The following is a 26703-nucleotide window of genomic DNA, read 5'->3' on the forward strand; positions in this document are numbered from 1 at the left end:
GTTGAGGCCATCATACATTCCCCCACTTATCAACATCATGTCTGCACTGATAGACCAAGTTATGTACAGCATTAGGCCACAAACCAAAGCCATAATAACGGTGCAGTGAGCACAGAAAGCAGGCTTCATGTTTAAAGTTTCTCTGCAACCCCAGAGAGACCTCTCATATTTCTAGCTGTGGTGAAATGTAGATTTATGCTGTAGTCATAACAAAGCCTGAACAAGACTGACACTGCATAATAAAAGGGCTGAAGCATTTGTTCTGCAGACATGCTGTCCTCATACTGATGCATGACTTGAAGTAGCCAACGGCCTAACACTGTATCTATGTGGTACAATAAGGTATCAATTAAAGTGTGTGTGAGGCCGTGCCTACCTGCAGACATGAGTAAATATACAACGAAATGAGAGGAGCGTTTCCCCCCCTGCTGATGCAAAAAACTGACAAAGATAAGTCACTAAGGGTTCCCAAAGACAACACTGACCCCACGAGAGAAGTAAAACATACTCTGCCTTCTGGTGAGGCTGATTTGGCTGAGTGTGTACTTAAAAACTCATCATTGTATCCACAAGGGTTGGATTTTCAGTGAGTGTTGGAGGATATTTCATACCAAATTTAGAAAGAAAACATTGTCCAACAGATCAAGTTCAGTTCATGACGCCTGGGAAGAAATCCAGTAATAAAATAACAGTTGTTTGCCTGAGAGGGATCTGTGAGGTTGTTTATAATGAGGTCTGTGAACACGGACAACCCTTAACCCATTTTACTGATCACACACAGCAAGAAAGTTTCACCATCTTTTTATTATTTTACTTTCAGGAATCATTTAAGTCTAACAGAGAAGAAACAAAATAAATATGTAACATATATGTATATATTATATATATTATATATATATATATATATATTTTACCACTTCATTTATACAAGTTCTTACAGTGGAAAAAAACACATTTCAATTATTTTTACTGAAGACTTTTATACACACACACTGTACAGGTTTCTCTCAGAGGGAAACACATAACATAGAATATGACCAGAGTTTCACATTTACAGTTCAGCAATGGGTTTGTGTGGCCAGTGAGGATGTTTCTCTTTGTCAAGCTTTGTTTCTGGGAAAGTCTCATTCAGGTCTTCAATGGTCATCTGGTCAAAGGGAATCATGTTCCTGAATTTCTCCAGCTGTGGAAAAAAGAACAGAGGATAAAGACAGGGGAGACAATTTCACTACATTATTTTCACTTATCATTATTTTTTGGCTATTTAAAAAAACCAAACAAACAAACAGCTCACCTCTTTTTCATATTCAGTGATTCGAGCTTTGGATGCTTCAGTGTAGGCGGTGGCTGTTGTGTTCTTAAAAAGACAAAAAGCAAGGAAAAACTAATTAAAAAGGACAATGAACAAGCATCGAAAGAAAGTGTGAAACAAATGCACCAAATAACTTTTGGGTGACACGCGTTTGAAATGTATTTAATGGATGATTTTGCATGTAAAACAAAAACGTTATTTCCTCTTGCTGTTAGACAAACTGCCACCACTATGAAAAAAAACAAACAAATGTAAATAAATTAAATAACCTAAATTATTCACTGTGAGGTAGTTTCCTATACTTTAGGAAATTGATCAAGCATCAAAATAGAAGCATAATCCATCCCATACTTGTGCTCATGTTGGGACATTTGGAAGCATCTATCCATCATCTAAATATAGTGTCACTCACCGACTCCGTCTCCTGGGCGTTGATCAGATTTGTCTGAATGTCTACAGGCTCAGGAACTGTCAGGGAACTGAACTGGGAAAAAAGGAAGTTCACACTAAATATGATAACAATAAAATACTCTACATGCTGTTAGTAGGGTCTCACATCAAATTAATATTACTAATTATCAGAAAATCTCAATAATTTTCAAAGGAGAGAGGATATCCGTTTTACTACCTTTTTTTCAAACTCATCCACCATGCCTGCTTTAGCTATAGCAGACCTGTAGTAGCTCCAGTCAATGGTGGCAGGTTTCTCTGGCAGAGAGGCGAGCCTGTGAAGACAGATCCCTCTGGTTACAAACACCTTTAGTTTACTGTTAGCAGTGGACTGACCAGAATTCCTGGTTATAATGATGATATTATTAAGTCCATTTAGTTGTTAAATATCTGGACTCATCTATATTTTGCTCACATTGTCAAAAGGCGTGTTACACCCCGGACAGGTCGCCACATGCAACCATCATTACTTTACACACACACCTACAAGCACTTCTAGCCTAACTGCCATATCACTGCACCCTGCAGACTGGTGCCGCTAGGTTTGAACCTTGGAGCTCCTAAAGTACCCATTGCACCACCTTGCCTCAAAGGAGTGTAAACGTTAAATCAAGTTATTTTCCAAGGTGATTTATGATCTGTGCCTCATTAACTGACACACACCCACAAGAAACCAGGGATGGGACTCCCAATCCTACAAATAATAGACAACTTGCTCTACCTGTTGAGCCACAGCTGTGTGAACCAGCTACCTTATATACTATCTTCTAAATCTGTATATTAATACAGTATGCACTCAATGTTGTATTCAGAAGTGAAACTGTGGTGTCAAAGTAGAGTATGTTGGTAAAGCACCACTGTTCATATCTCGAGCAGATTCTAAAAAAAACTGGTCCATGCATTCATATGGCAGATTAGACTACTCTAATATATTGTTTATGCTGGATTACCAAAAATGACAATTTTAAGGCTGCAGCTAATTCAGAATGCAGCAGTCATAGTCCTTACAAAGATGCACATATGAGTCTTCACTGACTCCCAGAACAGCACAAAATCAACTTCAAACTTCTGTTGATAGTCTATAAAGCACTTGATGATTTGGCTCCCCAGTATATAAATACCAGATGACCTGAGATCAGTCACTACTAATGCATGTTTAAAAGAAGATGTTAAGCACCTTAAACTTCTTAAATCTCTCTCACACCTGAATAGTCTTTGTGACAGGTGCGTCAGTGGAGTAAACACCTACTTAAACAAAGAAGGGACACTGTCTTCACTTGCTCAATAAAGTCCCTTGAATATATACAAAGTTTTGGACCTTAAAGTATATCATCAGGCATATTACTTACATCTGAAGAAGGTCCTTGACTTAAACGTTGTAAAAGGATGTTGTAATGACCAATTAATTTTAAGCATCTTGAACTGCCATTGTGTATGAAAGGTACAACACAAATAATAGTTGACTGTTACACTCTTTAAGGTAAACTCAGATTAGGGTTTTACATGGTTACAATAAGAACATGATATGTACAGTAACTAGAAATACTAACTTTGCAGAAATAGCATCACTGCGTGTCTTCAGGTTGTTGAACATAGTCTTCTGGTTGGGTGGCACCCTCTCTGCAAAAGCCACCCAGTCAATGGCCTTCAGTGAAGTTCGTCTCGCAGCCATGTTCAGGGTGTGTTAGCTAAAAAAAACAGACAAGGTTGACGCTAAAGCTACTTTTAAATAAACGTTATGTCTTTGCTTCTTCCAAAATTTCCCTTTATTAATTCAATTTGACCTGAAAACTGTTTCTCCTCCCCATCAGGCTCCATGGTCATTCTCTTTTAACAGATAATAATTTATGGCTCTGAGTTGTAGCCTTTTTTTGTGCGTGTGGATGAATAATTAAACAAATTCATCAAACTGCATTATTTACAAAGTGTTAACATAATGCAGTTAGCAAACACAGCTAGCAAAGCTACAATAGTAGAGCCGACAGACAGAATATTAAACATGCATTTACAAAGTAAGTGTATTTTGTAACAATCAGTCTGTTAACACAATAATATTCAACATTTGAGCAGCTTGTCAACATACCAACGATTCAACACAAGTTCATCATCCGAGCTGACTACTGACCGGAAAGGGAAATCAGGTAATTAAGCAGTCAAAATGTAATCTGTTTGGTCTCTGATTGAATGGCGAGTATTCACTGCCCTCTAGTGGTTATTGTGGAGAACTACACCATTCATTAAAATGGTCAATGCCACCATTTATATAGACCGTACAGGACAGAGGTGTCAAACATACCAAAGGGTCAAATCCGGCTCACTAGATACATTTATGAAGTATGAAAATTGAAGAAAACGGGTTAGGTAAAAAAAAAAAAAAAAAAAAGTAAAAGAAAGGTAAATTATTTTTTGGAATCATAATCAATTTTTACTGGATTTTTCCATAGTATTTTTCCCACACAGGACTGGCGGACTACCACACAAGGGTAGCAGAGTACATTATACTGACAGTATTTTGACTATATTCTTTGTATGCAATGACACTTGTCATCTGATGGCACTGTCAGGCTCATGAACATATAGGCCTACTATATTTACTTTTGAGAGATAAACTAAGGATTTCGAGAAAGTTACGAGCTTTTGGAGATGATCTATTATGTGATGCTGTTTGTACAAACTGTTTGGGGGGGGGGGGGGGGGGTGGGTCACTTAGGTTACTCTTTTGCAAATGTTATAATATCATAAGCACCAGTCTCTTCCACATGATGTGTTGTGGGCTAAGTTTCCACGACCACCACTAAGTCACGAGTTCCCTCCTATTAAAAACACTTCTTCACATAGACTCAACAGCAGCAGCCGGTATAGTCAAGTTAACAAGTCTTTAGGCCGTCAACCGTTTCAGAATAAAATGTAGACATGGCATGACTGTATTCCTGCAAGTACTTGCGATAAATACAGTTTTATTTGGAAATATACATCCGGTGTAACGTTTACTGTCAGTTTCTTATTTGACACAGCTTGCTGCCCGGTAAAAGCAGTAAGGTCACTCAGCACAATGTGGTTCAGGTACATGTCAGAGAAAGCTGTTGAGCCCGCTGAGATGCGCTTTATATGAGGAGTGACAGAAAAGGACGAAAAAAAGAGAGCCAAAAGGTAAGATAAAAGATAAAAATAACTTTAAAAAAAAGAAAGGACTAAAAAGAAGTAGTTTATAGTAAGTATGAATCTGATGGAAGTGCTAACAATCAAATACTTTTTGCCTATTTTTTAGACAGAATAATAAAATAAAATAATAAAATAATGTGTACTGTCCAAAGTATCCCTATACATTTCTTCCACATTTGCTTGTGTGACAGCAGTTTCTACTTTTTATCTATCTGTAAATAACTTTAAAATACTGATCTGATATAGTATGTTGTTGCATTTATTGGTACAATTCCCAGCCATAACATTTGTTTTGCCTAATTTCCTCAGGATATTAAAGGGAGGGTATATGTACACAGTTATCATAGAGATAAATGTGCTAGGATGAAATTGTCCTCATGTAACAGGTTTACAACCAAAGCGTGGGCTAGATTTGGAGGTCTTACAATCACCATATACTTTGATTGAACCCTGATGGCAGTCTGATAATTGAGGACAAGATATTTAATTTGTGCTCCATTATTTACAGTTTGATCGTTTTTTCTTTAGAGTCGACAAAAACTTGTCATGTTTTGGTGATTCAATAACTGCGTAGAAAGAGGAAAGTATCTGGAGTTAGATCACAAACCTCATGCTTCCTTTCATTTGTAGTCATGGTTTATATACAGACAATAGTGCTCTTTGCATGCTCACCAGACTAATACTGATTGTTAATGTGCCTTATAGCAGCTTCCATACCATCCTGTTTGACCTGTTTACATATTCAAATAGCACACATATATCATCCTATATATAGGACAGCTCTTTTGAGTCCCCATTTCTGGAGGGTATTAGTCCACATATCGGGATGAGGTGGAGTGGCTTTCTGTGTGGTGTAAGGACAACAACCTGGTAATCAACACCACCAAGACCAAAGAGCTGATCATAGACAATAGGAGGAAAAAAACAGACATTCAGCTTTTATACATCAGCAGTGTCTGTGTGGAGAGGGTCCTGGACTTCCGCTTTCTGGGCATCGAGATAGAGGATGGACCTGACCTGGAGCACTAACACTACAGCAGTGGTTAAGAAGGTACAGCAGAGACTCTACTTTCTGAGGATCCTTAGGGAGTACCATCTCACTCAGGAACTGCTTGTGTCCTTCTATTGCTGCTCCATAGAGAGCGTTCTGACCTTCTGTATCTGTGTGTGGTTTACAAGCTGCACAGTAGCAGACAGGACAGTGCTCCAGAGGGTCGTCACCACTGCCCAAACTCAAAAAGACCTACACCATACTGAAAGACCCATACCACCCGGGTCACACTCTGTTAGAACTGCTGCCCTCAGGCAGACGTTACAGGGCAGTTAAAACACGGACAAGCAGCTTTAATAAACAGATTTTTTTAATCCTAGAGCAATAACTGCTCTAAATGTTCATAAAACCCTTATCCTGTTTTAACTGCAACATCTAGTGTGTTATATTTAGGGGACTTGTGCAATATTGATGGCAGCAAATAGAATGACTTGTGTGTGTGTATTGTGTTTTAGTTAGTTTAGTACTTAATTAGTTTTACTACTAATTACTCATTTATTTTATTCTTTTACAAGCACATTCTACAACTACAATAAACTATTCTTATTCTAATTCTTCTTATCCCTCTCTTGTCCCTCTCTCCAGTGCCTGCAGCATTATTTCTGTTATCATACACTGACCCTGAGGTACAAAACACAACATTAAAATTGTGTTTCTTGATTACCTCAGTATTTTTTTTTTTATAAATCCTGTCTACAGCCCTGCCTCTGTCTTATCTCCAATAGAAGAAGCAATATTAACAGCAGCGCCAGGCAGAATGACTCTTGCAGTGGAGGACCAGAACCAGAGACCAGCCTCAGGAAACAGGCAAAAGGATAATGCTTTGCAGTGGAGGGACAGCGGAAATGGAGCTCAGGGTGTCATCGAAGCAGACAAGTGGACTACAGAGTCTGGTCTACAACACAGTGATTCAGAAGAGCAAAAAGACGAAGATGAGCAGGAGTCTGCCTCTTGTCCCACTGCTCGGCAGGTGGGTGGCCTTGCCAAGCGCAGCCGTCATGGTGCACCTGATGGAGGTTGGGGTTGGGTTGTGCTGGTAGCCACCATGTTGGTTCTGGCTCTAACGCTGGCCTTCCCGTCATGCATAGGCATCTTCTACATAGACCTTCAAACAGAGTTCAACGCCAGCAACACAGAGACCTCGTGGGTGCCAGCTATCATGACGGCTGTGCTGCATGCTGGTGGTAGGTCTCATATTACATGTGTGTGTGGTTAGGTACTTGTCACTTTTATCTCTCGCCTATGACAATTTAGCAAGAACAACAAATGCACACAAGTTTCTTGTAAATTGTTAATACCAAGTTTGCGGGAATAACATAAAAAGGACTAAGGACTTCCTGGCCCATGTTCAGCTTTTTGAGAGAGGCAACAATGAGTCAGATGACTTTAGGGTCAGAGCCCATTGTTCTTGCAAAGGGGAGTTTATTTGTCTTTCGTCTGCTTCCCTCTCTCTCTAATGACAGGACCTCACCTGACAGCAACATATGGAGAAATGGGAATTGCCTGTAAATACAGTAATTTTTAGATGATAATATGTAATTCTGTAAATTAAGTTTGTCAACACAATAATGACTTTGAACTCTGCCCCACCTATCAAAGTTTAAATATTTGTTCTGGACAATTTTTCGAGAGCAAATTTAATGAGGAAAATATACAGAATTAAACAAGACTACAAGCCTAAAGCTCCACTAGTGGCTCCTAGAGGCGTTAACACTGAGAATTAAGTGACGATTTTGTTATTCATACAACCTATCCAGGTGTGTGGACATGAATTTCAAGTGCTTGTCCTAAAGCAAAATGTGAAGTGTTCATCCTCTACACATAAATACATGCAGTTGACAGGTTGTAATTTGTTTAATTGGTATCACAGTGGAAAAAAGAACAAGAATGAAGATGAAACACAAAAGAGCTGGAAAGCCAGCTAAGTGGATTTAGATGTCAACTTTATTGGATCAGTCTGTAGTTGGCTTAGTAGTAAGGTTTGGTGATTTGGGAATTGGATTTCTGTCATTATTTTTTCACATTTTGGCAATTTTCCATATCCTGGCAAGAGTAGAAAGCAGATAACACTACCGGTTTTGTGTTTCAGAGAATACATCACAAATAAGAGGAAATTCATTTGAGCCTGGTTTAGGTACTTCTTTGTTCAAGAATAATAGACCAATGCAAATCATGTTTATTTGTTGTGCAAATAAGAACATTGTTTTGCTGGGTGAACGCAAGCCTATCGATTTGTATTTGAATAGATGCATACTTATTGTAAAATGAAATATTACTTTGTTGAAAATCATCTAATATTCTGATCAGAAAAATTGAAATCAGAATACATTTGGCATATTGTCACTTTATATGAAACAGATGGTGCAGTGGTTTGAAAGTGTGTGTGATTTTGGGGAAACAAACAATGAGTGTTTTGTCTTTTTACGAGCCTTTTATTAGAATAGGTGTGATCTTTTATTTAGTCTTATAAAAGATGGAAATGATTAATGAATATGGATTATTAACATGACTGAAGTGATGGTTTAAAAGGATATTTTGAAATAGCCAATATATTTAGAGGAAGATGTAGGAGAGCGGTAAAATTTGTGGAATTTAATTTTTATAGATTTTAGCTTAGAGTCTAAACTTTAAAACTTTAACACAGTTGGAGACTGTTTCTTTTCCTGTTCAAATGTGTATGAGAAATCCAAGAGACTTTTTGTAAAGTCATATAATTCTATGTGGGATGTGTGAAAAGATGGCAGATGTATTTGGTAAATGTATGAAACATTTTCCCCCATTTCTCCTCAGGTCCGTTGTGCAGCATGTTAGTGGAAAGATTTGGCTGCCGGGTGACAGTGATGGTGGGTGGACTATTGAGTGGACTGGGTATGGCGATGTCTGCTCTTGCCAGGACCATTACTGACATTTATGTCACAAGTGGGATCACAGGTCAGATGTTGCACACGTCCGCTAACCCACACTTCCATTGTTATAGCAATCTGCAGGGTCATCAGACTCTCTGTCCTCTCTTCCTTAGGGCTGGGATTTTGCCTTTCCTTCCAGCCATCAGTGACAATCATGGGCCACTACTTTGAGCGCCGCCGTGTCTTCGCTAACGCCTTGTCATCCACCGGCACAGCTCTGGGCCTGAGCACTTTACCCTTGATAGCCAACATCCTGCTCAGTTCGTTTGGCTGGCGTGGCAGCTTCCTGATTCTGGGTGGGGTGCTGCTGAACTGCTGTGTTTGTGGGGCAGTGATGAGGCCTCTTGGCCCTGCGTCAGGACCAAACAAACCCAAACACTCTCAGGTTCTGGATAAACCGAACAACATTCCTTTGCAGCAGGAGAGAAAAGGACTGACTGGCCATGTAAAGACTGTTCTCTGTGACATTGTAGCATTCCTGCACAGACATTTGGCCTTTGACCTACTAGTGAGCAATGTCCGATACCGTGCTTTTGCAGTTGGTGTTACCTGGATGATGCTGGGATGTGTGGTGCCTCTGGTCTATCTAGTGCCTTATGCTACTCACAATAACATGGAGATAGGCCGTGCTGCCTTCCTGATGTCGATCATGGGTCTGGTAAACATTGCTGTGCGACCTGTGGCTGCCCTTGTTCTGGGCTTGCCACGCTTCAGAGGCAGCAGCAGTTTTGTGTACGTGTTTGCTTTTGCTGTGCTTCTAAACGGGCTGAGTAACTGCATCTGTGGAGCATCTGCCTCCTTCAAAGTGCTCCTCCTGTATGTGGTGATCTTCGGCCTGTCCATGAGTGTGGCAGGCTCGCTTCTCTTCACTGTGCTGATGGACACAGTGGAAATGAGCCGCTTCCCCTCAGCCCTCGGGCTTCTGTGCATGTTGGAGAGTGGAACACTTCTTATTGGGCCACCTCTAGCAGGTACACACACACACACACTCACACATATACATAATGCACTCCCTAATCTTAACCATCACAACTACATGCTTAACCCTTACACTAAAGTGAAGTTCAACCCACTTCTAACCAAGTCTGTCATAATATTGAACTATTATATTAAACTATTATATTAAATTTCATAGGCAGAGGCTTTAAAATAAACAACTTACATTTCCCCCACACACAGCATATCAAAACATTTCCAACCTAGTTAACTTCATTAGTATTTGTGAATGGGAGGTTAAGGGAGTTATTTAAGTAATCAGTTTTACATCCATTCATCTTTTGATTGTCCTTTTGTCATTTTCAGGCATATTGGTGGACAGCACAGGACAGTATGCGTATGTCTTCTACGCATGCACCGTGTGTGTGTCCTCTGCTGGCCTCTTTCTCATGGTGTCCTTCTACTTCCTGGACTGTAAGAGAGAAGCAGAGAAGAAGAAGAAAAAGAAGAAGAGTGTGAAGATGCCATCAGATCTCTATCAGAAACCTGTTATAACCCTGGCAAATGATGATCAGTGTAGCCATGTTGCCTCAAAAGGAAGAAACTCAGAAAACACAGTGTATGTTACCAGTGTGTGATATAAATATTTACATGTGTATACAAGATAAACTGTTAAGGACATTATAACTGGTTTTCAATCTGAATTACCAACAAGTGTATAAAGTTTGTATTAATCAATTTGTAATTATACTTTTGATGGTAAAAGATGATGTCCAGCACTGTAGTGTTGACTATTATGTCAATGCGTTTAAAGAGTAATTACTTTTATATTAATACTCTACATTATAAATGCATCATTTTGCCTTTTCAGTGTGACTTTAGTGCCATTTTAAATGAACAAATAGTTGTACATGTGAAATTTTTATATTGTAAACAAATTGTAATTTATTTCTGAATTTGCTCAGAGTTTTATCTTTCGAATATTTGGTTTGTGTTTTAATAAGGAACTGTTATTGAATTATAATAGTAAGGGGTGCTCTGATCTAATTTCTCAATATCTGGCCTGTAGGTGGCAGTGCAGGCTCCATCATGTAAAGCTGCAAACAGTCTAACCAGCATTTTGTTCAGTATGTAAATATTAACAATTCTCCAAACTGTCAGTGTTTAGCTATCAATGCCATATATTTTGAAAAAATACTGCTGCATATGCTCTATAAGTCATGTACATGATCTACATGTTAGCTATTTGTAAAATGATATCCTCATGAATAGAATTATTTTAAATCCACTTGACTTATGAATGTGTGGGCTATATATTGATACCTTTTCAAAATATAATAAAATAAGACCGTTTTGCAAGTCTTACTTGAGTATTTCTATTATTTTGTCCTAATGGACCTTGTAGCTTTTGTTGTTTAGCTTATGGTTTAAATATAATACAACAAAAAACAGTGTTAGTCTAACCTGGGTTATGCATTACACTTTGGCCCGTGTGTCCTGTTGTGTTTGTCTCTGCAGTATTACTGTATTAATTTGTCTGATGAAGGGTCCTGGGCTGGAATGTCATGCTTTAATCAATATATTGATCCATATTCTAAAGAGTAAGTGAGGGTCAGCATGTTTACTACTGATGGCCCATATTTGCTATTGGCTTCGTGCTTCTTGCTGTTTAATAATTAACAGGTTTAAAACTGTAAGACCAGTCTAATGGTATAATACAGCGTTCACTGGATAAAATGTGTTTTTTTAAATTGTTTAAATTGTGTATTTTTGCTGAAACTGAATTCAACTACTCACTAATATTGGTTGATAATGGTTAAAAGTGTCTCAGTGTTTCTTTTTGCACATGCTGAATGTGCTAGAATGGCCAGTGGCTTAATTTTCAGCCAGCGAGGACATGTGGAAGTTAAAGATTACCCATACAGTGATAAAGTCACAAACCAAACTAAAGACAGATAGGCATGAGCCAGCTCTTTTTCCCACTGTGTTCAGACTCAGTATCCTTTAATCACACACTGTATATTCAGGTTTTACTGAGATCCATTTGAAACGGATTGCCTGTGTGATACTTCAGACCAATGTCAGCAATGATTTCTTCCTCCTGGCTAAGATCCTGTGCTCACAGTCTCAGATCTGTGGATGGACTTAAAAACAGCAAGACATGGAAATCATGCAGCACAAGTTGGCTCCAGTGCTGTCGGTAAGCTTATGCTGAAAGGTGTGCGTGCACTCACCCATAACCCATACAAAATATTGCATTTCTTATTTGCTGTATGTTGGTGTGTTAGCATTTACTGATAAACCTCACAAATAAGTGTGCCATCTAGCAATTATTAAGCATCTTAAAAGATGGATTTCTGAGTTAACATCCTTCAAAACCATGGTCTTGGTTTTTCAAAAGTGATAATTTACCATTGATCATTCAAGTTCAGAAAATTGGATCGTGGATGGTTTTTAACTCCTGATAAAGACAATCTTTCAGTTGTTCATTACCAACCAAACATAATGGAAAGTTTGGGGAGTAATCATGTTCTACACATTGGCTAAAAGTTTTGATATTGTAGCTGACAAAACACATGCTTTAAAGAATAAAAAAAACAGGTGCCAGATTATTTTGGTCCACATTAATTCAAAGACTAACTATGACTGTCTGTCAATTATGTGAGCTCAGTGTTTTCCCATATAATTGTTTGGCTTAAAGGTCCAAATTTCTCATTGCACTAAAACAATGGCTCTTCAAAATCATGTGTTTGCTTTCATTAGTCAGCTTACTTTCTGATTATTCTTGGCCATTGAGATTGAGACTGAGCCTGATTGTCTTGGAACGGTGGATATTTTCATCTCTTATCCTTTAGGCCTACCCTAGGTCTACTGTTTGAATGGCCTCAAAGATTCTGTGACATAGAGAATTATGTGAAAATTGTGAATCATCAGTGGGAATTATCTTGGAAATCTGCAGTAAATGAGAATGTTCAAGTACTATACTTAACATAGATACACTTAGCTGAATATTATTCTCTATATTCCAGGTCTCTCCATGTGGACAGTGCTCCTCAACAGCCATCTCTGACCAGCAGCTACGTACATGGCACCTCCTCCTTCTCTCTGCTCCCCCTGACTGTAGGCCAGGCACTGGACTCTGCAGTCCAGCGCTGGCCTGATCGTGAGGCTGTGACATTCCTGCAGGACGGCATTCGGAAAACCTTTGCACAGTTTCAGCAAGATGTGTGTCTCCAATTTTAAGCCTCTGGTTTCTACTTTCAAAAGCTTTCATGTACTGATCAACCCTTACACTCTTGTTCAGGAAAGGTGAAATTATTTCAGATACAATACAGTGTATACTGTGACTTGGAGTCAAGAGTCTCTAAGTTAATAATTTTAACCAAACACTGCATTTTCCTATTTCAATAATAATTACCATGAGACAAAGAATGGGAGTTCATTAGTGAGATCACATCACGGTCAAAATGAATCTGCTTGGACTTTTACCCCCAGGCTTAAAGATGCCATGTGGATTTTTCTTGTAAGCAAACAAAACAGACATGTTGAGTGTACTTCCTTCCCTATAAAACATTAGCAAAGCTGATTAAAATTAAAGCTTTGAACAAACAACCTGTCTGTAACAGTTGCACCCCACATGGTACCTTTAACTTTGTGGGGTAATGTTTGACCCTTGTTATATTTCAAGAAAAAAACTCAGAATTTCTGAGATTAAACTCGCGAGAAAAAAAATGCGAGAAAAAAAACCTCACAAACAACAAACAATCACCTCCCTCTGCAACACTGGAGAGAAGTCATTTGTGCTTTATGCTGCCGTGGAAGTACTGATCTAATTGTGCTTTTCAGTTGGGTTTTTAACATATATGGCCCTAATACACCGTCTTAGAATGATGTAACTACATACAGTGGAAAAAATATCTTTCTCTAATGCTCACAACAATAATTGTGGAATTGTGGAATGCCATGATTTATATTACTGGAGAATGCAGAAGAAGAATTGTCTAATATTTTGTTTGTTCGTGCAGGTTGATAAGGTAGCTGCAGGTCTCCTTGCTCTGGGCCTGGAGCGAGGTGATCGACTGGGAGTTTGGGGACCTAACACATATGAATGGATCCTTTTCCAGTATGCCACAGCCAAGGCTGGAATCATACTGGTCAGTTTAATAGTTCATTTCATTTGGTGTATCACCTTCCACTTACAGTCTGACTGGTTAGACAGACAGCTGTTTGACTGGAGAGCTTTAAGCTCCTGTGTTACCTAATACCCAGATGTCAAGTGTAATTGAGCAGGACATTGAAGTGTATGTTTACAAAGTGAATATAATCTCCCTGGAACATGATGTAACATGGCATGTAAGGCCCTTTACAGCTGTGTGGTTAGGATAAATAGACTTGACTTTAAACTGTCCTTGCAGGTGTCATTGAACCCGGCCTATCAGGCGAAGGAGGTGGAGTTCACTCTAAAAAAGGTGCGACTTGGGGCCAGAGTGCATTAGTCTACTTCCATAACCAATATCCCACACTGTACAACTGGACTAAAGTAAAATCCAAAAAGCATGTCAATCTAGACAACTGGCAATTTACACATTTAAGAAACAAATAATCCTCACACACATGCATGAAAGACTATAAAGTTAAAAAACAAAACTGATTTGTCATGTACAGGTCCAGTGTAAAGCAGTGGTCTGCCCTACTCAGTTTAAAACCCAAAAGTTCTGTGAGATGCTGAGAGAGATCTGCCCGGAGATTGAAACCACACCAGTGGGCTCCATCAAGAGTTCCAGGTATGACTAAGCCATTTTATTAGATTAGATTAGATTTCTGGAAAATGCTTTGATTATACATGTTTCTCCTCACTAACAGGCAACAGTTACTGCTCAAAGCACACACTGTTTAACTCATTTTTTTTGGATAGGATATAAAGATATTATCTTTTGCTTGCCAGGGTGCCAGACCTGCGTATGGTGATTGTAACAGATAGCAGACAGCCAGGGATGCTCCATGTAGAGGATGTGATTCAAGCAGGGGAGAGTCGGCACCATAAAGAGCTGATGGATCTGCAGAGCAAGATATCCTTTGATGACCCCATCAACATTCAGTTCACATCAGTAATCTTCAGTATTACACCTTTCACACTGCCACATAATGTATTACTTATAGTGGTATTATGATGTTATTATGTAGATTCAGATCGAGTCATGTTGTTTGTTTTTTTGCTTTCAGGGGACTACTGGGAGTCCAAAGGGAGCCACTCTTTCTCACCAGAATATTGTTAATAATGCCTATTTCATGGGCCTCCGAATGGGTTATGCATCAAGAGTAAGTCCATATTTGTCATTTGATTTGAAGAAAACAAACAGGAAAACATTATTTTATCTGTATTCATTTTTTCATTTTTCTGTCAGCCTCAGGTGCGGGTGTGTATGTGTGTACCCTTGTACCACTGCTTCGGCTCTGTGCTCGGAGGAGTAAGTTTGGCAGTGCATGGCAGCACACTAGTCTTCCCTTCCACTGGCTATGACAGCCGAGCCAACCTAGAGGCCATTCAGAATGAAAAGTAGGTCACTCATATTAAGCATGTCACTGAAATGACCATCAAATATGCAATGTTATGCACTTTAATTGACTGTGTCTGTGTATCTTGTTTTTAAATCCAAGGTGCAATGTCGTGTATGGCACTCCAACAATGTTCACTGACATGCTTAGCCAACAGGAAATACACAAGTATGATTTGTCATCAGCTGAAGCAGGTAAGGGAATTTAAGACTACAACAGTTAATATGTTGTACTGAACTTGATGGAATGTTTAGTCACTATTTGAGGTGTACCTGTCTGTGTGTTGTTGTGCTGTAGGGATCATGGCAGGTGCTCCATGCCCTTCTGAAATTATAAGAAAACTGAAAACGAACATGAATATAAAAGAGATAACGGTGAGCGCTTACATGTATCATGCCTTTTCAAATAATGCTGTAGTGCAACCTATTTACATACCAGTGAATGAGAATAATATAATATAGTGCTTTTACAGGTAGCTTATGGAACCACTGAGAATAGCCCTGTCACATTTCTGGGATTTCCACAAGACACTGAGGAGCTGAAGATAAATACTGTTGGATGTATCATGCACCACACTGAAGTATGCCTTATTATTCATACCAGCCTTGTCTACGTGTCACCATGACAACTCTGTGACTTAAGATATGACTGTATTACTGCAGGCTAAAGTGGTTGACCCCGATACAGGGGAGCTTGTCCCTCTGGGGGCCTCAGGAGAGCTGATGATCAGAGGCAATTGTGTGATGCATGGGTACTGGGAAGATCCTGAGAAAACTAGAGAGGTTATTGCTGAAGACCGCTGGTACAGGACTGGGTAAGATACTACATGTACTATGTGTGTGTGTGTGTGTGAATGTTTGTTGCCATTACAGAAGCATGTTAGGGAGGGGAGGAATCGCACGTGAGGCATGTTGTGTGACTTTTTTGTACACAGGGACACAGCCAGTCTGAACAGTTTGGGATACTGCCGCATTGAAGGACGCTTAAAGGACATGATAATCCGAGGAGGGGAGAACATCTACCCTGCTGAGATAGAGCAATTTCTCTTTACACATCCCAAAGTACAGGAGGTGCAGGTGAGACTCAGAACCACTGGAGGGCAGCAAAGAGACTAATAAGTTGTCTCAGAACAGTTGTCAGTAATAAAACAACCTGAATCTGTGTTGTAAAATATATGCATTACATGAGAATATACAGTAACTCATGATGTGTTAATACGTTATGGTGGCAAATCTTCATTCTAGATGTTCTATTTGTCTGTTTCCCAGGTGGTTGGAGTGAAAGATGAAAGGCTTGGTGAGGAGGTGTGCGCCTGCATCAGGCTGAAGGAGGGCCAAACATCCAGTGCAGAAGAGATAAAAGCATTCTGCAAAGGCCAGGTGAGAATAGGTCAAAGATAAAATGTCCAAAAGCTCAACACACCCAAACTGATATTTTCTTTCTTTTTTGTTTTTGTTTCTCAGATTTCTCACTTTAAGATCCCCCACTATGTGAGCTTTGTAGACAGCTTCCCCCTGACTGCCTCTGGAAAGGTAGGGAACTTCTGCTCTACACCAACCATCTAAACTATCAACATGACTTACAGTATGATTATGTTTGATTAATGTAAACTGAAATTTGTTTTTTCTAGATCAAGAAGAATGACTTAAAGGTGGAAATGGAGAAGAAACTGGGCCTTTAATTTTATGGACTGATGGATTTTAGGTGTACCTGCTATATAAGGAAAGGCAGGAACCGAGCAGTGGAAAGTTAAGCTCTCTTTACCAAGAACTGAGCTAGGACAATTTAACTGATCAGCTGCTGGATTCTCTCCACTTTTCTTTGACTGCAGGTGTACCACAATTCAAATACTTCACTCCTCATAACTATGTTGTTTAAATGTTTATATAAAAGTAAAGTGAGCATCTTTGGTCTTGAAGATTCATTATTGACCCTATATCGTCTTTGACTTGCAGTTCACATACGAGACTACACACCATATTTATCATCTCAATCTTTATTTACTTAAACAATTTTGACAAACAATTTGGTATCTTAATACAATGGCTTTAACCACTGTATGATAGCAAAACTCATTATTTGAACACATGCCATACGGATCCTGAAATAAATATGACCATATAATGCCAAATGTCAATATGTACAAATGTGGTAGGCAAAATTACCATCCTTACAAGCTATGTACACTGACTGTCGAACAAGCTTTAGTAACAGGCTCTCATAGTGCCCAAAATAACATCTAATATAATTAAATAACAGTGAATACTAAATGCATCAAATTAGGCTCCTGGGTGTCAAGAAATAGACACAGAAGAAAGAGCAAAAGATCTGTGACAGGGAAGGATACGTGGGCAAAATGGATTCAGACACAATTTAGGGATGTAAAATGGATGCAGAGCCAATATCAAAGCAGCTAAAAATCCAAATAGTCACACAATAACAATAATTAGCGAAATGTGCTGCTTGAAACGAAGGTCTCAGTTGACCATAAATTCAGATACACCAACTGAAGTTAACAGACAGTCTCAAAAATTGATCCTTATTTTTTCAGTGTTTACTGTTTTGTTCTCCTGTGTTCATTGTTTTGTGTTGGTTAGAGTTTTATAGACTCAGATTCACCCTCTGTCATATTATGAATCAACAGAATAAATGCCAACCTATCAGAATGAGGTAAATGAGCCTGTCACAAGATTAAAAAAAAAAAAAAAACACAAACAAAAACAAACAAAAAAACATTTAACATTTAAAAAAGGCAAAACTGTTCCCTCGAAAAAGTCCATGGATATCCAAACACTCGACGCCTGTGAGGAGCCGTTTGTTTAAGTGCAGGTTTAACCTCAGAGGACAGAACCAGCTGATAAATCCAAGCTTTAAAATGGAGACTACTTCCAAATGAATAATAGCTAGTAGCCAGTAACAAGAGGAACGGCTGCGCTGTGGCTACATGGCTTTGAACGATCAACATTCACTTCAGTCATTCTTGTAAATATGGGATCCAGCCATACCTCTCCAACCCCACTTAACGTATGCACACATGCAAGAAAATAGCAAACAGGAAATGTTGCATTTTAAAGCATACTGTGAGATAAATTAGTTAATATGAACATATCCCTTTTTAAATGTAATACATTCTAAATTGAAATTAGTTTAACTGTGCAATTAAAGTACAGGAGAAAAAGAAGGTTCAGAGGAAGCTGAGGTCTGTTAAAGACCTTTTGTCAGGGATAGTAGCTCTCAGATGAACAGTGGAACTTGTATAACTTGCCACTTCAAAAGTCGACGTCTAGAAGAGCAACACATTTGCAATGACATTCATACGAGCACGATACAGAACAGCTTTAGGCACATGCAAGTATGTGGTAGGGGCGTATGCGCACAAGACTGTGCACCTACTCACAAATGCATTTTGAGCTGCAATCTGGAGGCGTAATAATTGTATAGTCAAGCCTCTTTTGCACACATCAAGTTCAAAAATGCACACTCTCAGGCAAACACACACACACACACACACACACACACACACACACACGCGTTCCTTTCAAACATCCTCTCTCTTTCACGCAAACACACAATGTAATGGTCTTTCAAGTGTCCTCTGTGTTCCCATACTGTGTTGGGTGGATAGGAGTTTTAGTGGGGACGCCTCACACACTCAGAGGCAGCATGCCTGGTGGAGACACGGCTCTCGATGACGCCATGGAGGTCAAGGAGCTGGGATCCAATCCATTAACAGTCCTGCAGTTCCACATGCACAGTATTAGAAAACATGGTAACACCAAGTATAATACACTAATCATTTTCTGCACATTTGGCTGTGGTGTCCCATTTAAAACACATCTGTTCATGATGCTGAGTAAGAGGAAAACAAGTGGCAAGAGAAAAACAAAACAGTATACCAAGACTCACGTTTTGTCAAAGTACGTGGTATGTAGAGTGTGAGAGAACTTGGTAGCGTTGCTGTTGATGAGCGTGCCATTGTCAGTGGAGAAATTTTTTCTTGCTGCTTGGTCTTTGGCAAAGTTCCTACAGGCGGCAAGTTTGGACTCCAAAGCCTAGTGACAAAACAGGAAATACAATCTGCATTTTGCCTCATCATGAACATTTTTTCTGTTTGTCCTGTGAATCAGGACACATCGTTCTATCGTATTCTGCAACCTACACAGAATTTTATAACACAGTTTGAGTTTTTGTTGAGTCTTAAACCCACAAACGTATAAAAGGTACATAATAATACCTACCCCAACTTTTCTGAGGAGATCACCAACAATGTTGAGGGCGGAGATTCTAGCAGAAGGTGTGAGGGATGAGTTGCCACAGCCATTGGTTACTGTTAGAAGATACAAGCCAGTAGTTAGTAGTTAGTTCACATATGAACATAAGTGGATTTCCCATTTGTAGTGTTCAAATAATAGTGACCGAAATCCTGACCTTTTGGGCTGATGAAGGGGTGCTCTATGCTCTTTCCTACAGGTGTGGCTGGGAGGGATAAAGATGCCTGCACTGCTGAATCCATCTTGTCAGTGTCTAAGGTGGGTGAGCTGGGTGCTGACATCCTATCTGTAGTTCTCTCCCGTACTGCCAGCTCCTGTCTGAGGTCTGCAGAGGACAGAGTCAAACTCATGACATACTCCTCCGCCAATGCTTACACTGATGAAACATTGTCTTAAAAACAGCAAAGACAGTTATTCTGTGCTCGGTTTCTGTCTGTACCTCGTGCTTCATCTTTCAGCCGCTGCACAGATACTAGAAGAGATTCCTTCTCATCCAGCTCACTCTCCAGGAAGGCATTTCTCTCAATGGCCTGGTTCAAACGGCCCTCAAAGTCCTCTAGAGACACTATTGTTGCCCTGCACACAGAGGTTGAGGAAAGCAACAGTTAATATCCTAACCCTAACCCTTTTTTTAATGTTGACTACAGTAGCTTTTATCACTACAAAAATGTAAAATTTCTGTTTTCATCCATCGCAAATGCTCGAGGTAAAACTATCTTTACAACAACAGTTGCTCATCTTAACTTTAAACACAGATATGTTTACATATCAAACAAATACAAACATGCCTACTCTTGTCTTAAATGAAAGCTGATGTGCTCTTGATTCTACTGATTGTATATCTACCAAAATATCAGTCTGACCTTTTGGCTCTCTCCAGGTCATCGTTGGCCTGCTCAAGCTCCCGGACGTATTTGTGGAGCTGCTCCTTGATGCTGCGCGTCTGGCCCAGGTCGTCCTCTAGCATAGAAATCTGCTTATAACTCTGGGCATACTGTTGCTCCAGCTTGTCCTGATAAGAGATGGATAGAATGAAAAGGAGAAAGGGATGAATGTAAAAAAACAGGAAAAAGTCAGGAAAAAAATCCATTTTAATTTAATTTTGCTGAGGCATGCAGTGTCAAAGAACAATTTGCTATTTTATGTACAATAACACATTTTGTGTCATTTAACTGCAGGAGTAACTGAAAGAATCATAAGACTGCAAGTCTACATTATTTCATTTTCAAAAAGGCCTCTTTGCTCCCTGGTGGGGCCCTGAGGTATTTTACATTATAGTCAGTGGCACCTAAGGCACAAACACAGGAAATTACAATTCATGATCTCTTTTAATCGTTTACACATTAGCTGCAACAAGCATGCTTGCATGTTGGGCCATGTGAAAAATAAAATAAACTGTCTGTCTTGCACACAGTGGCTACAGTAAAATCCTGAACATATACATTACATAATAGTTTATTCAACTGAGGACATGCTCATAAAAGAAGTGCACTGAAAAAAAAAATCTGTCTACTGTTCATGCTGCTGTGATTAAGAGCCAGACTTGTCCCTGCAGTTTTCTATTTTCTTCCTCTTTATCCTGACATCCAATTAAGCAGTGCTGGAGGATTACCTCTATGCAACACCTAACACACATTGGGCCTTGTCCTCTGGATCAAACAGAGATCAGATAACCTCTTAAGTAAGCACAAATTACTGTGTTAGTGGTTTAACCCTTCGATGAAGTGATACAAACCTACATGGCAAGTCACCAGGCCATTTACCTTGAGGTTGGACATCTCGTTCTTCAGTCTCTCGTTCTCGCTTTGCAGGTCTCGCAGGCGGTGTTCAGCCTGGCCGAGTTGTGCCTCCAACTCGGCCTCCAGCTCCCGGCTCCCTTCCTGGAACTCTTGCAGCTCCTCTTGAGCTTCATGGCAGCTGGATGATACAAACACACACAGTAGAGAGAGACAGAAACAATCATTGTCAATTACCAGCTACACTGTTCACTGTCCACCATTCAGCTCTGTGGAGCTGACTGGCTGAATGACCGTGGGCCAGAGCTCTAGAAAACTGCGTGGCTTTTGTCCTGTAAGATGAGCCAGGCTCTGGCATGTTCTAGTAGCTTTATCCCCCCGCGGTCAGGAATAAACCTGCATGAAAAGCCAGTCAGATATTTGTAGATTTTTAACCTTCAATCCTGCCTCTGCCAAACAGGAAACTGTGTGCGGCTCAGCATTGTCGAGTTAAGCATTCTAAATATATGGCTCTAAAGAGACAGCTGAACTGTGACAGTAGGTGGTTCAGAAGTAGCACAGAAAAAACAGGCCTGTTGGCATGTGTCCTCAGCTGTGGGAGAGGTTGAAGGTCAGGGGTGAAGAGAAAATGACAGAGCACAGACACAGGATGTATATGTGATAAAAAACAGGATGTGTGTACACACAGGTTACTTATTACCGACTTTTGACGTGTGTGTGTGTGTGTGTGTATGTGTGTGAATCTGAGTTCAATGTGAAATAAGAGGGGAAAACGGGCATCTATGGCATTAATCTCTGAATTTAGGTAATCTTATCTGACCTTCATTTTCCACAGGTCAAGGGTGCACACCCATGATGACACTGTGGTTAACACCGTTCTGACATCAGCTGACTTGTGCTGGGATAATGGCCTAGCAGTGGCTCTACAGAGCGCTGGAATCCATGAATCAGTTGTTGTGCCGAGTCGTTCCACACATACCAGTGCCACAGAGGCTGCCTCATCAGCACGCTGGACCCTATAACTCCCCCATTACAGCTTTTCATGGTTTAAAATAAACCATCCGGCATCAAATAACAGTGACTGTGTGAAAATGAACTTTTAAACACGTGAGCCCATTTCACATTATTTTAGTCTTTTAGTGGTTATCATAAACTGTATGATGTCCAAGTAATCTAGTCACGACAAAAAATAAAAAGATAAGTTTCAAAATATCACTTTAAAGAGATAACGTTCAATAAGTAACTAATAAATCTAGCATGGTGTGACTGAGAATGTGAGACTGTAACAGTGATCCTGAGAAAATGAACACACCAAAACATGTGTGAGGCCTAATCGTGTACTGGGACCCATTTTTTTTCCATGGGTTGATGTTTTTTCCACTTCTGTACCCACAGCAGGAACTTCTTGGAAAACCACCGGGGTTTTAACCCACTCCAAGCAGTTTTACCCTTCCTCTGAGAGAGTGTCGGGGGCCCCAACTCCAGAGACAGAAAATGCAGATGGTCTTAGCGCTACAAAGATTTACAAGTCCCTCACAAGTACAACTGCTGCCTATCCCAACATCAGTTGTGGTTTCCCATTGGCTGGATTCACACGTAGTCATTTCCTTCTGAGTAAGCCACAGCTGTTTGTGGGCACAAATCTCAAAAGGCTTGTCTGGTCATTTGCCTTATATGGCTAAACAGAGGAGAGGGAAGCCCTCTGTGCTGATACATTAAACAGAGACGTATCCACAAATATGTCACAGACGTTTGGTTAAACATAATGAGCAAATTATTGTGCAATCATGTCTTTCGTAACTACAGACAAAACCACATATTCAGCAACTCAGCATTTGCTCGTTACATAAGAGTGAGTGTGTACAACTTTTAAAACAAAGTTGACTTGCTGCTGTTCAATTTTGAGAGTTTTTTTCAGTGTTAATTTAATGGGGGAATCCATGTATATTGCTGCAATCTGGTATTTGGTTTAAGGTTTTTGTAAGACATATCATAAAATAAACTAGGACGCATTGTTACATGACCCAATTTATAACAATGAGCTTAGTAAGCAAACTGTTATATCCTCCATGTACAAAACGCTGAGAATGAAGCAGAATATGTTTAACATGAGTAAAGAGGTTACGTTACTGTATATAGGTCAGCTCACACAGCAAATACATTCAAGCATGTTATCTAATATATGATAATTAAATCCTACCTTTTCTTATATTTGAGGGCTTGAGACTTCCAGTAGTCAACTTCTTCATCCTTTGACGAAAATTTGGGAATCATCTCTGTGTCCATTTCAGGGCACACTGAAAATTAAAGAGACATATTGAATGATGTTAAAAGTAGGCCAAGCATTTAAAATAAAAAAAACAGGTGAACTTGTAGGTGACTCAAACATGGTATGACACTTTCAGTATCTGTCATTTGGCGTGCACAATCAGGCACAGTGCATTCCCCTGTTATCACCGATCTGAACCACCAGACAAATCAAGATTAAAAAGTGAGATCGGCCCGGCGATGTCGCCCTACTGCTCCGAGGTCATGTCATACTCAGTTATTCGTGAATCAGTGACTGCGGCCACAGCCTCTGATGGGAAAATCGCCCTACTCTTGATTAACTGATTGAGTTCTTTCTATCACCAGCCTCAGTGATATGTGCCCAGTGGCCTGTAAAAGTGGGCTTCCTCCACATTCAGTCTCTAACTCAGCTCGACTCATGTAACGTCAACATAACTAATTCACTATCATCACCCTGTGTTCATTAAGGCAGACTACAACCACATGGATCAAAACTGTCTGCTGCAGCCTTCTTGTGAAGTTATGAGAAACAGTTAAAAGTTGCTCCATCTTCCGCTTTACAGTATTTGCAGCTGTAACACTTAACTAGACGTTTGTTCCTCTTTTTTTGGTGAGCAATTAAATTCTGACTCACCACGATCTATGTGGACCTACTAGCAAGATATTAAGAAGTGATTACACACATCTGCAAAGACCGGCTGTGTGTGTTTTATGTGTGGTAGAGGGGAAATACAGCTGCAGCCCACACACTCATGCTGCTGTAGCTCCAGGAACAGTTCAAAATGTGCCTGGAGCTTTTAAGGATTTCCTGAAAATATGTGGACGACCAATCAAGATAGCACAGCAAATCCTATGGCCGGACTAACAAGCAAACAACACTCGTCATACTTAAAGGTCTTGGGGAATTTGGTTTGATTACTGTAGCCACTATCATTATATTTTCACTTCACCAGCTCAATGTGGGCCTCTGCGAGGATTATTTTCCAAGCCAAGACAAAAAAAGATGGTTTAAACTCAGAAGGATGTGGAGCCAGAGACCGGACCGCCCGCTCTTCCCTGTTAACATTCCTCAAAGATGTTGTCATCAACAATTTACTCGCTACAGGCCCCTCACGTGTCCGTACACTGCTGAGGAAATTACGAGGGAAACTGGAGACCAAAATACTGTAAGGGTGGAAAATGGGAAGTGATCTCACGTGTCCACTAATGTCCATGATGTAATATGTTACTTTTACTATATGGCTGTGAAGAGAGACAAAAATATTCCTTCTGATCATGTACAACGACCTTCATTTCCAGCAGATCCTAAAGTGCTGTGATGCTGAATGGTCTGAATGAAACCTGGTGTTCCCTATCGATCCCCTGTCTGTCACCAAAAGGTGTGAGCGACTGGAAACAAGAGGGTGTTGTTTCTATGGTGACTCACCTAAACAGGAGAAAACTACATTCACTTTAAAAGACACGCCTATTCATCAGCCTGCTGTCAAGACACATAAATATGGGTCAATGCAGGTTCATGCCTTTCCGAAATTCCTACCAAAGATATTTTACATATTTAGGACAGACTGGCAACATACTTGTAAGACAATACATCCCTTAAAATGAGATGGAGAGAAGGATTAAACTATATCACATAACAGGTCAAGTGCTGAGACTCCAGAACAAATGACAGTTCCTGCTATCTCTTGTTTCAGCATCCTTTGGAGCGGTGTCAGTTTGACCACTATTTGTCTGTCAACACCAGGACAGGCAGGACCCATAGCGAGCAGTCACGGTGACGGTGACACTTCACTAACTGTGGAGCCATGTGGAAATTACAGCCATGAGAAGACAGTGAAAAGAGTTTCCTCTTCCCCACATTCTTGTCTCTAGATCCTCTTTTGTTGCAGATGACGAGGCGCTTACTAAGAATTTCAGTACTGTCACTGTTGTAATCATATTTTTTTAATACTGGGGCCTCAGAGAGGGGGGTGAGGTAGCTTTTTGGTAGCCTTATTGATTCACTCCAATATAGACAATAATCAGACCGGCATTTTTACAGGGTGTGGTGGTAGTGCTCCTCTAAAACTGAGCCCATATTTTGGTATCTTGTATTGCAGAGGAGATTCAGTATAATTATATTGTATGTGAAAGTTATGACAGTGAACACCAAAAACCAACAATAGCAGCATTTCTATATACTGACAACAACACAAAAATACACAATTTACAGGTAACACACATATTTTAAAGATATATAAAAAGACAAAACTGAAGCAATCCTAAAGCTGTCACTTATCAACATTTATCAGGCGAGATTTACAGTGGCAGGGGGTTATTTAGGTAGCTAACGCTAGCTTAATGTGAAAGCTGCTGTCAATGAGTAGACATTAATGCCAAACAGTAGCTATTTAAAGACACACACACACACATACACAAAAACTGAAAACGTGAACTGTATAGCTAACTTAGTGTAACACGGGAGCCTAAAAATCAAAGAGGAAAGCTCTCGACGTTTAAAACCGAGGTCGAGCTGTCATCACACAGCAAGCAGCACGACGGCTCATTTTCATCAGGTCAAACATTTAAAAAAATCCAACTGTAATACTTTCATTGTAAGGTTCAATGACTCACCTGCTCATTTGAAACCGGTGTCCGACTGTTTTCTGTATCTGTAGGTCGCCTTCTAGCCGGCGTCACATCTAACACACAGACACACACACAGACACCTCTTCCCCCGGCCACTGAGGGTACTAGTGTGTTTAGGAAATTGCCAACGCGTCTCCCGGAACCTACGTAAACCGTGTACGTACGTGCTGACGTTTTCACGTTTTCGTCAGAAGTAGGCGGGACGCGGCTAAAATAGAAGTGGCTCTATTATTACAATCAGCCGCACCTTCATTTGGCTGGAGACAACACTGCAGTGACCACAAGGTGGCATGTGATTACCAGAAAATAAACCACCACACATCAACAGGGGAACATGTAGAAAAAACAAACGAACACATTTTATTCATTAAAGGGATTCCCCCCCCGCCTCCCCCCGATGGCACCC

General features: G+C 40.0%; 4 protein-coding genes and 1 long non-coding RNA gene across 5 annotated transcripts; 2 read left to right on the forward strand and 3 right to left on the reverse strand.

Moving 5' to 3' along the window:
- Positions 1-954: 954 nt before the first annotated feature.
- atp5pd (ATP synthase peripheral stalk subunit d) lies at positions 955-3880 on the reverse strand. The gene is made up of 6 exons (XM_053338564.1): positions 3846-3880; positions 3313-3450; positions 1941-2037; positions 1725-1796; positions 1295-1357; positions 955-1183 (listed from the first exon to the last, which is right to left on the reverse strand). Exons 2-6 carry the CDS (start codon positions 3432-3434, stop codon positions 1052-1054), a joined length of 486 nt encoding a protein of 161 aa, XP_053194539.1. The 5' UTR covers positions 3435-3450; positions 3846-3880; the 3' UTR covers positions 955-1051.
- Positions 3881-7826: 3946 nt separating this feature from the next.
- On the forward strand, positions 7827-10487 carry slc16a5b (solute carrier family 16 member 5b). Its single transcript, XM_053337824.1, has 3 exons — positions 7827-8906; positions 8995-9852; positions 10184-10487. The coding sequence occupies exons 1-3, from the start codon at positions 8780-8782 to the stop codon at positions 10453-10455; spliced, it is 1257 nt and encodes a 418-aa protein (XP_053193799.1). The 5' UTR covers positions 7827-8779; the 3' UTR covers positions 10456-10487.
- Positions 9778-12879, reverse strand: LOC128378338 (uncharacterized). The gene is made up of 3 exons (XR_008323354.1): positions 12798-12879; positions 10044-10280; positions 9778-9845 (listed from the first exon to the last, which is right to left on the reverse strand). It is a non-coding gene; the product is annotated as an uncharacterized LOC128378338 (long non-coding RNA).
- LOC128378335 (medium-chain acyl-CoA ligase ACSF2, mitochondrial-like) lies at positions 11520-17279 on the forward strand. The gene is made up of 16 exons (XM_053337822.1): positions 11520-12017; positions 12847-13042; positions 13843-13971; positions 14233-14286; positions 14483-14601; positions 14763-14925; positions 15041-15136; positions 15223-15374; positions 15476-15567; positions 15671-15747; positions 15846-15953; positions 16036-16187; positions 16308-16449; positions 16642-16752; positions 16837-16905; positions 17004-17279. Exons 1-16 carry the CDS (start codon positions 11896-11898, stop codon positions 17052-17054), a joined length of 1833 nt encoding a protein of 610 aa, XP_053193797.1. The 5' UTR covers positions 11520-11895; the 3' UTR covers positions 17055-17279.
- A 984-nt stretch (positions 17280-18263) lies between these two features.
- ndel1b (nudE neurodevelopment protein 1-like 1b) lies at positions 18264-26390 on the reverse strand. Its single transcript, XM_053337823.1, has 9 exons — positions 26283-26390; positions 23581-23677; positions 21408-21561; positions 20508-20656; positions 20084-20220; positions 19802-19969; positions 19612-19700; positions 19280-19425; positions 18264-19108 (listed from the first exon to the last, which is right to left on the reverse strand). The coding sequence occupies exons 2-9, from the start codon at positions 23664-23666 to the stop codon at positions 19018-19020; spliced, it is 1020 nt and encodes a 339-aa protein (XP_053193798.1). The 5' UTR covers positions 23667-23677; positions 26283-26390; the 3' UTR covers positions 18264-19017.
- Positions 26391-26703: the final 313 nt, after the last annotated feature.

The sequence above is a fragment of the Scomber japonicus genome, chromosome 18 (genome assembly GCF_027409825.1).
Source record: "Scomber japonicus isolate fScoJap1 chromosome 18, fScoJap1.pri, whole genome shotgun sequence".
Lineage (NCBI taxonomy): Eukaryota > Metazoa > Chordata > Actinopteri > Scombriformes > Scombridae > Scomber > Scomber japonicus.

Bases quoted from the DNA above. Each gene is read 5' to 3' on its own strand.
- atp5pd (XM_053338564.1), bottom strand. From the start codon at position 3,434: ATGGCTGCGAGACGAACTTCACTGAAGGCCATTGACTGGGTGGCTTTT. The intron at 2,038-3,312 runs GTTAGTATTTCT...CTGTCTTCACAG, and splicing joins AGTGATGCTATTTCTGCAAA to GCTCGCCTCTCTGCCAGAGA. The intron at 1,358-1,724 runs GTGAGTGACACT...TGTCTTTTTAAG, and splicing joins ACGCCCAGGAGACGGAGTCG to AACACAACAGCCACCGCCTA.
- slc16a5b (XM_053337824.1), top strand. From the start codon at position 8,780: ATGTTAGTGGAAAGATTTGGCTGCCGGGTGACAGTGATGGTGGGTGGA. The intron at 8,907-8,994 runs GTCAGATGTTGC...TCTCTTCCTTAG, and splicing joins TGTCACAAGTGGGATCACAG to GGCTGGGATTTTGCCTTTCC. The intron at 9,853-10,183 runs GTACACACACAC...TGTCATTTTCAG, and splicing joins TATTGGGCCACCTCTAGCAG to GCATATTGGTGGACAGCACA.
- LOC128378335 (XM_053337822.1), top strand. From the start codon at position 11,896: ATGTCAGCAATGATTTCTTCCTCCTGGCTAAGATCCTGTGCTCACAGT. The intron at 15,954-16,035 runs GTATGCCTTATT...GTATTACTGCAG, and splicing joins GTATCATGCACCACACTGAA to GCTAAAGTGGTTGACCCCGA. The intron at 16,753-16,836 runs GTGAGAATAGGT...TTTGTTTCTCAG, and splicing joins AAGCATTCTGCAAAGGCCAG to ATTTCTCACTTTAAGATCCC.
- ndel1b (XM_053337823.1), bottom strand. From the start codon at position 23,666: ATGGACACAGAGATGATTCCCAAATTTTCGTCAAAGGATGAAGAAGTT. The intron at 20,657-21,407 runs GTAAATGGCCTG...ATCTCTTATCAG, and splicing joins ACGAGATGTCCAACCTCAAG to GACAAGCTGGAGCAACAGTA. The intron at 19,970-20,083 runs GTACAGACAGAA...TGTCCTCTGCAG, and splicing joins GCTGAAAGATGAAGCACGAG to ACCTCAGACAGGAGCTGGCA.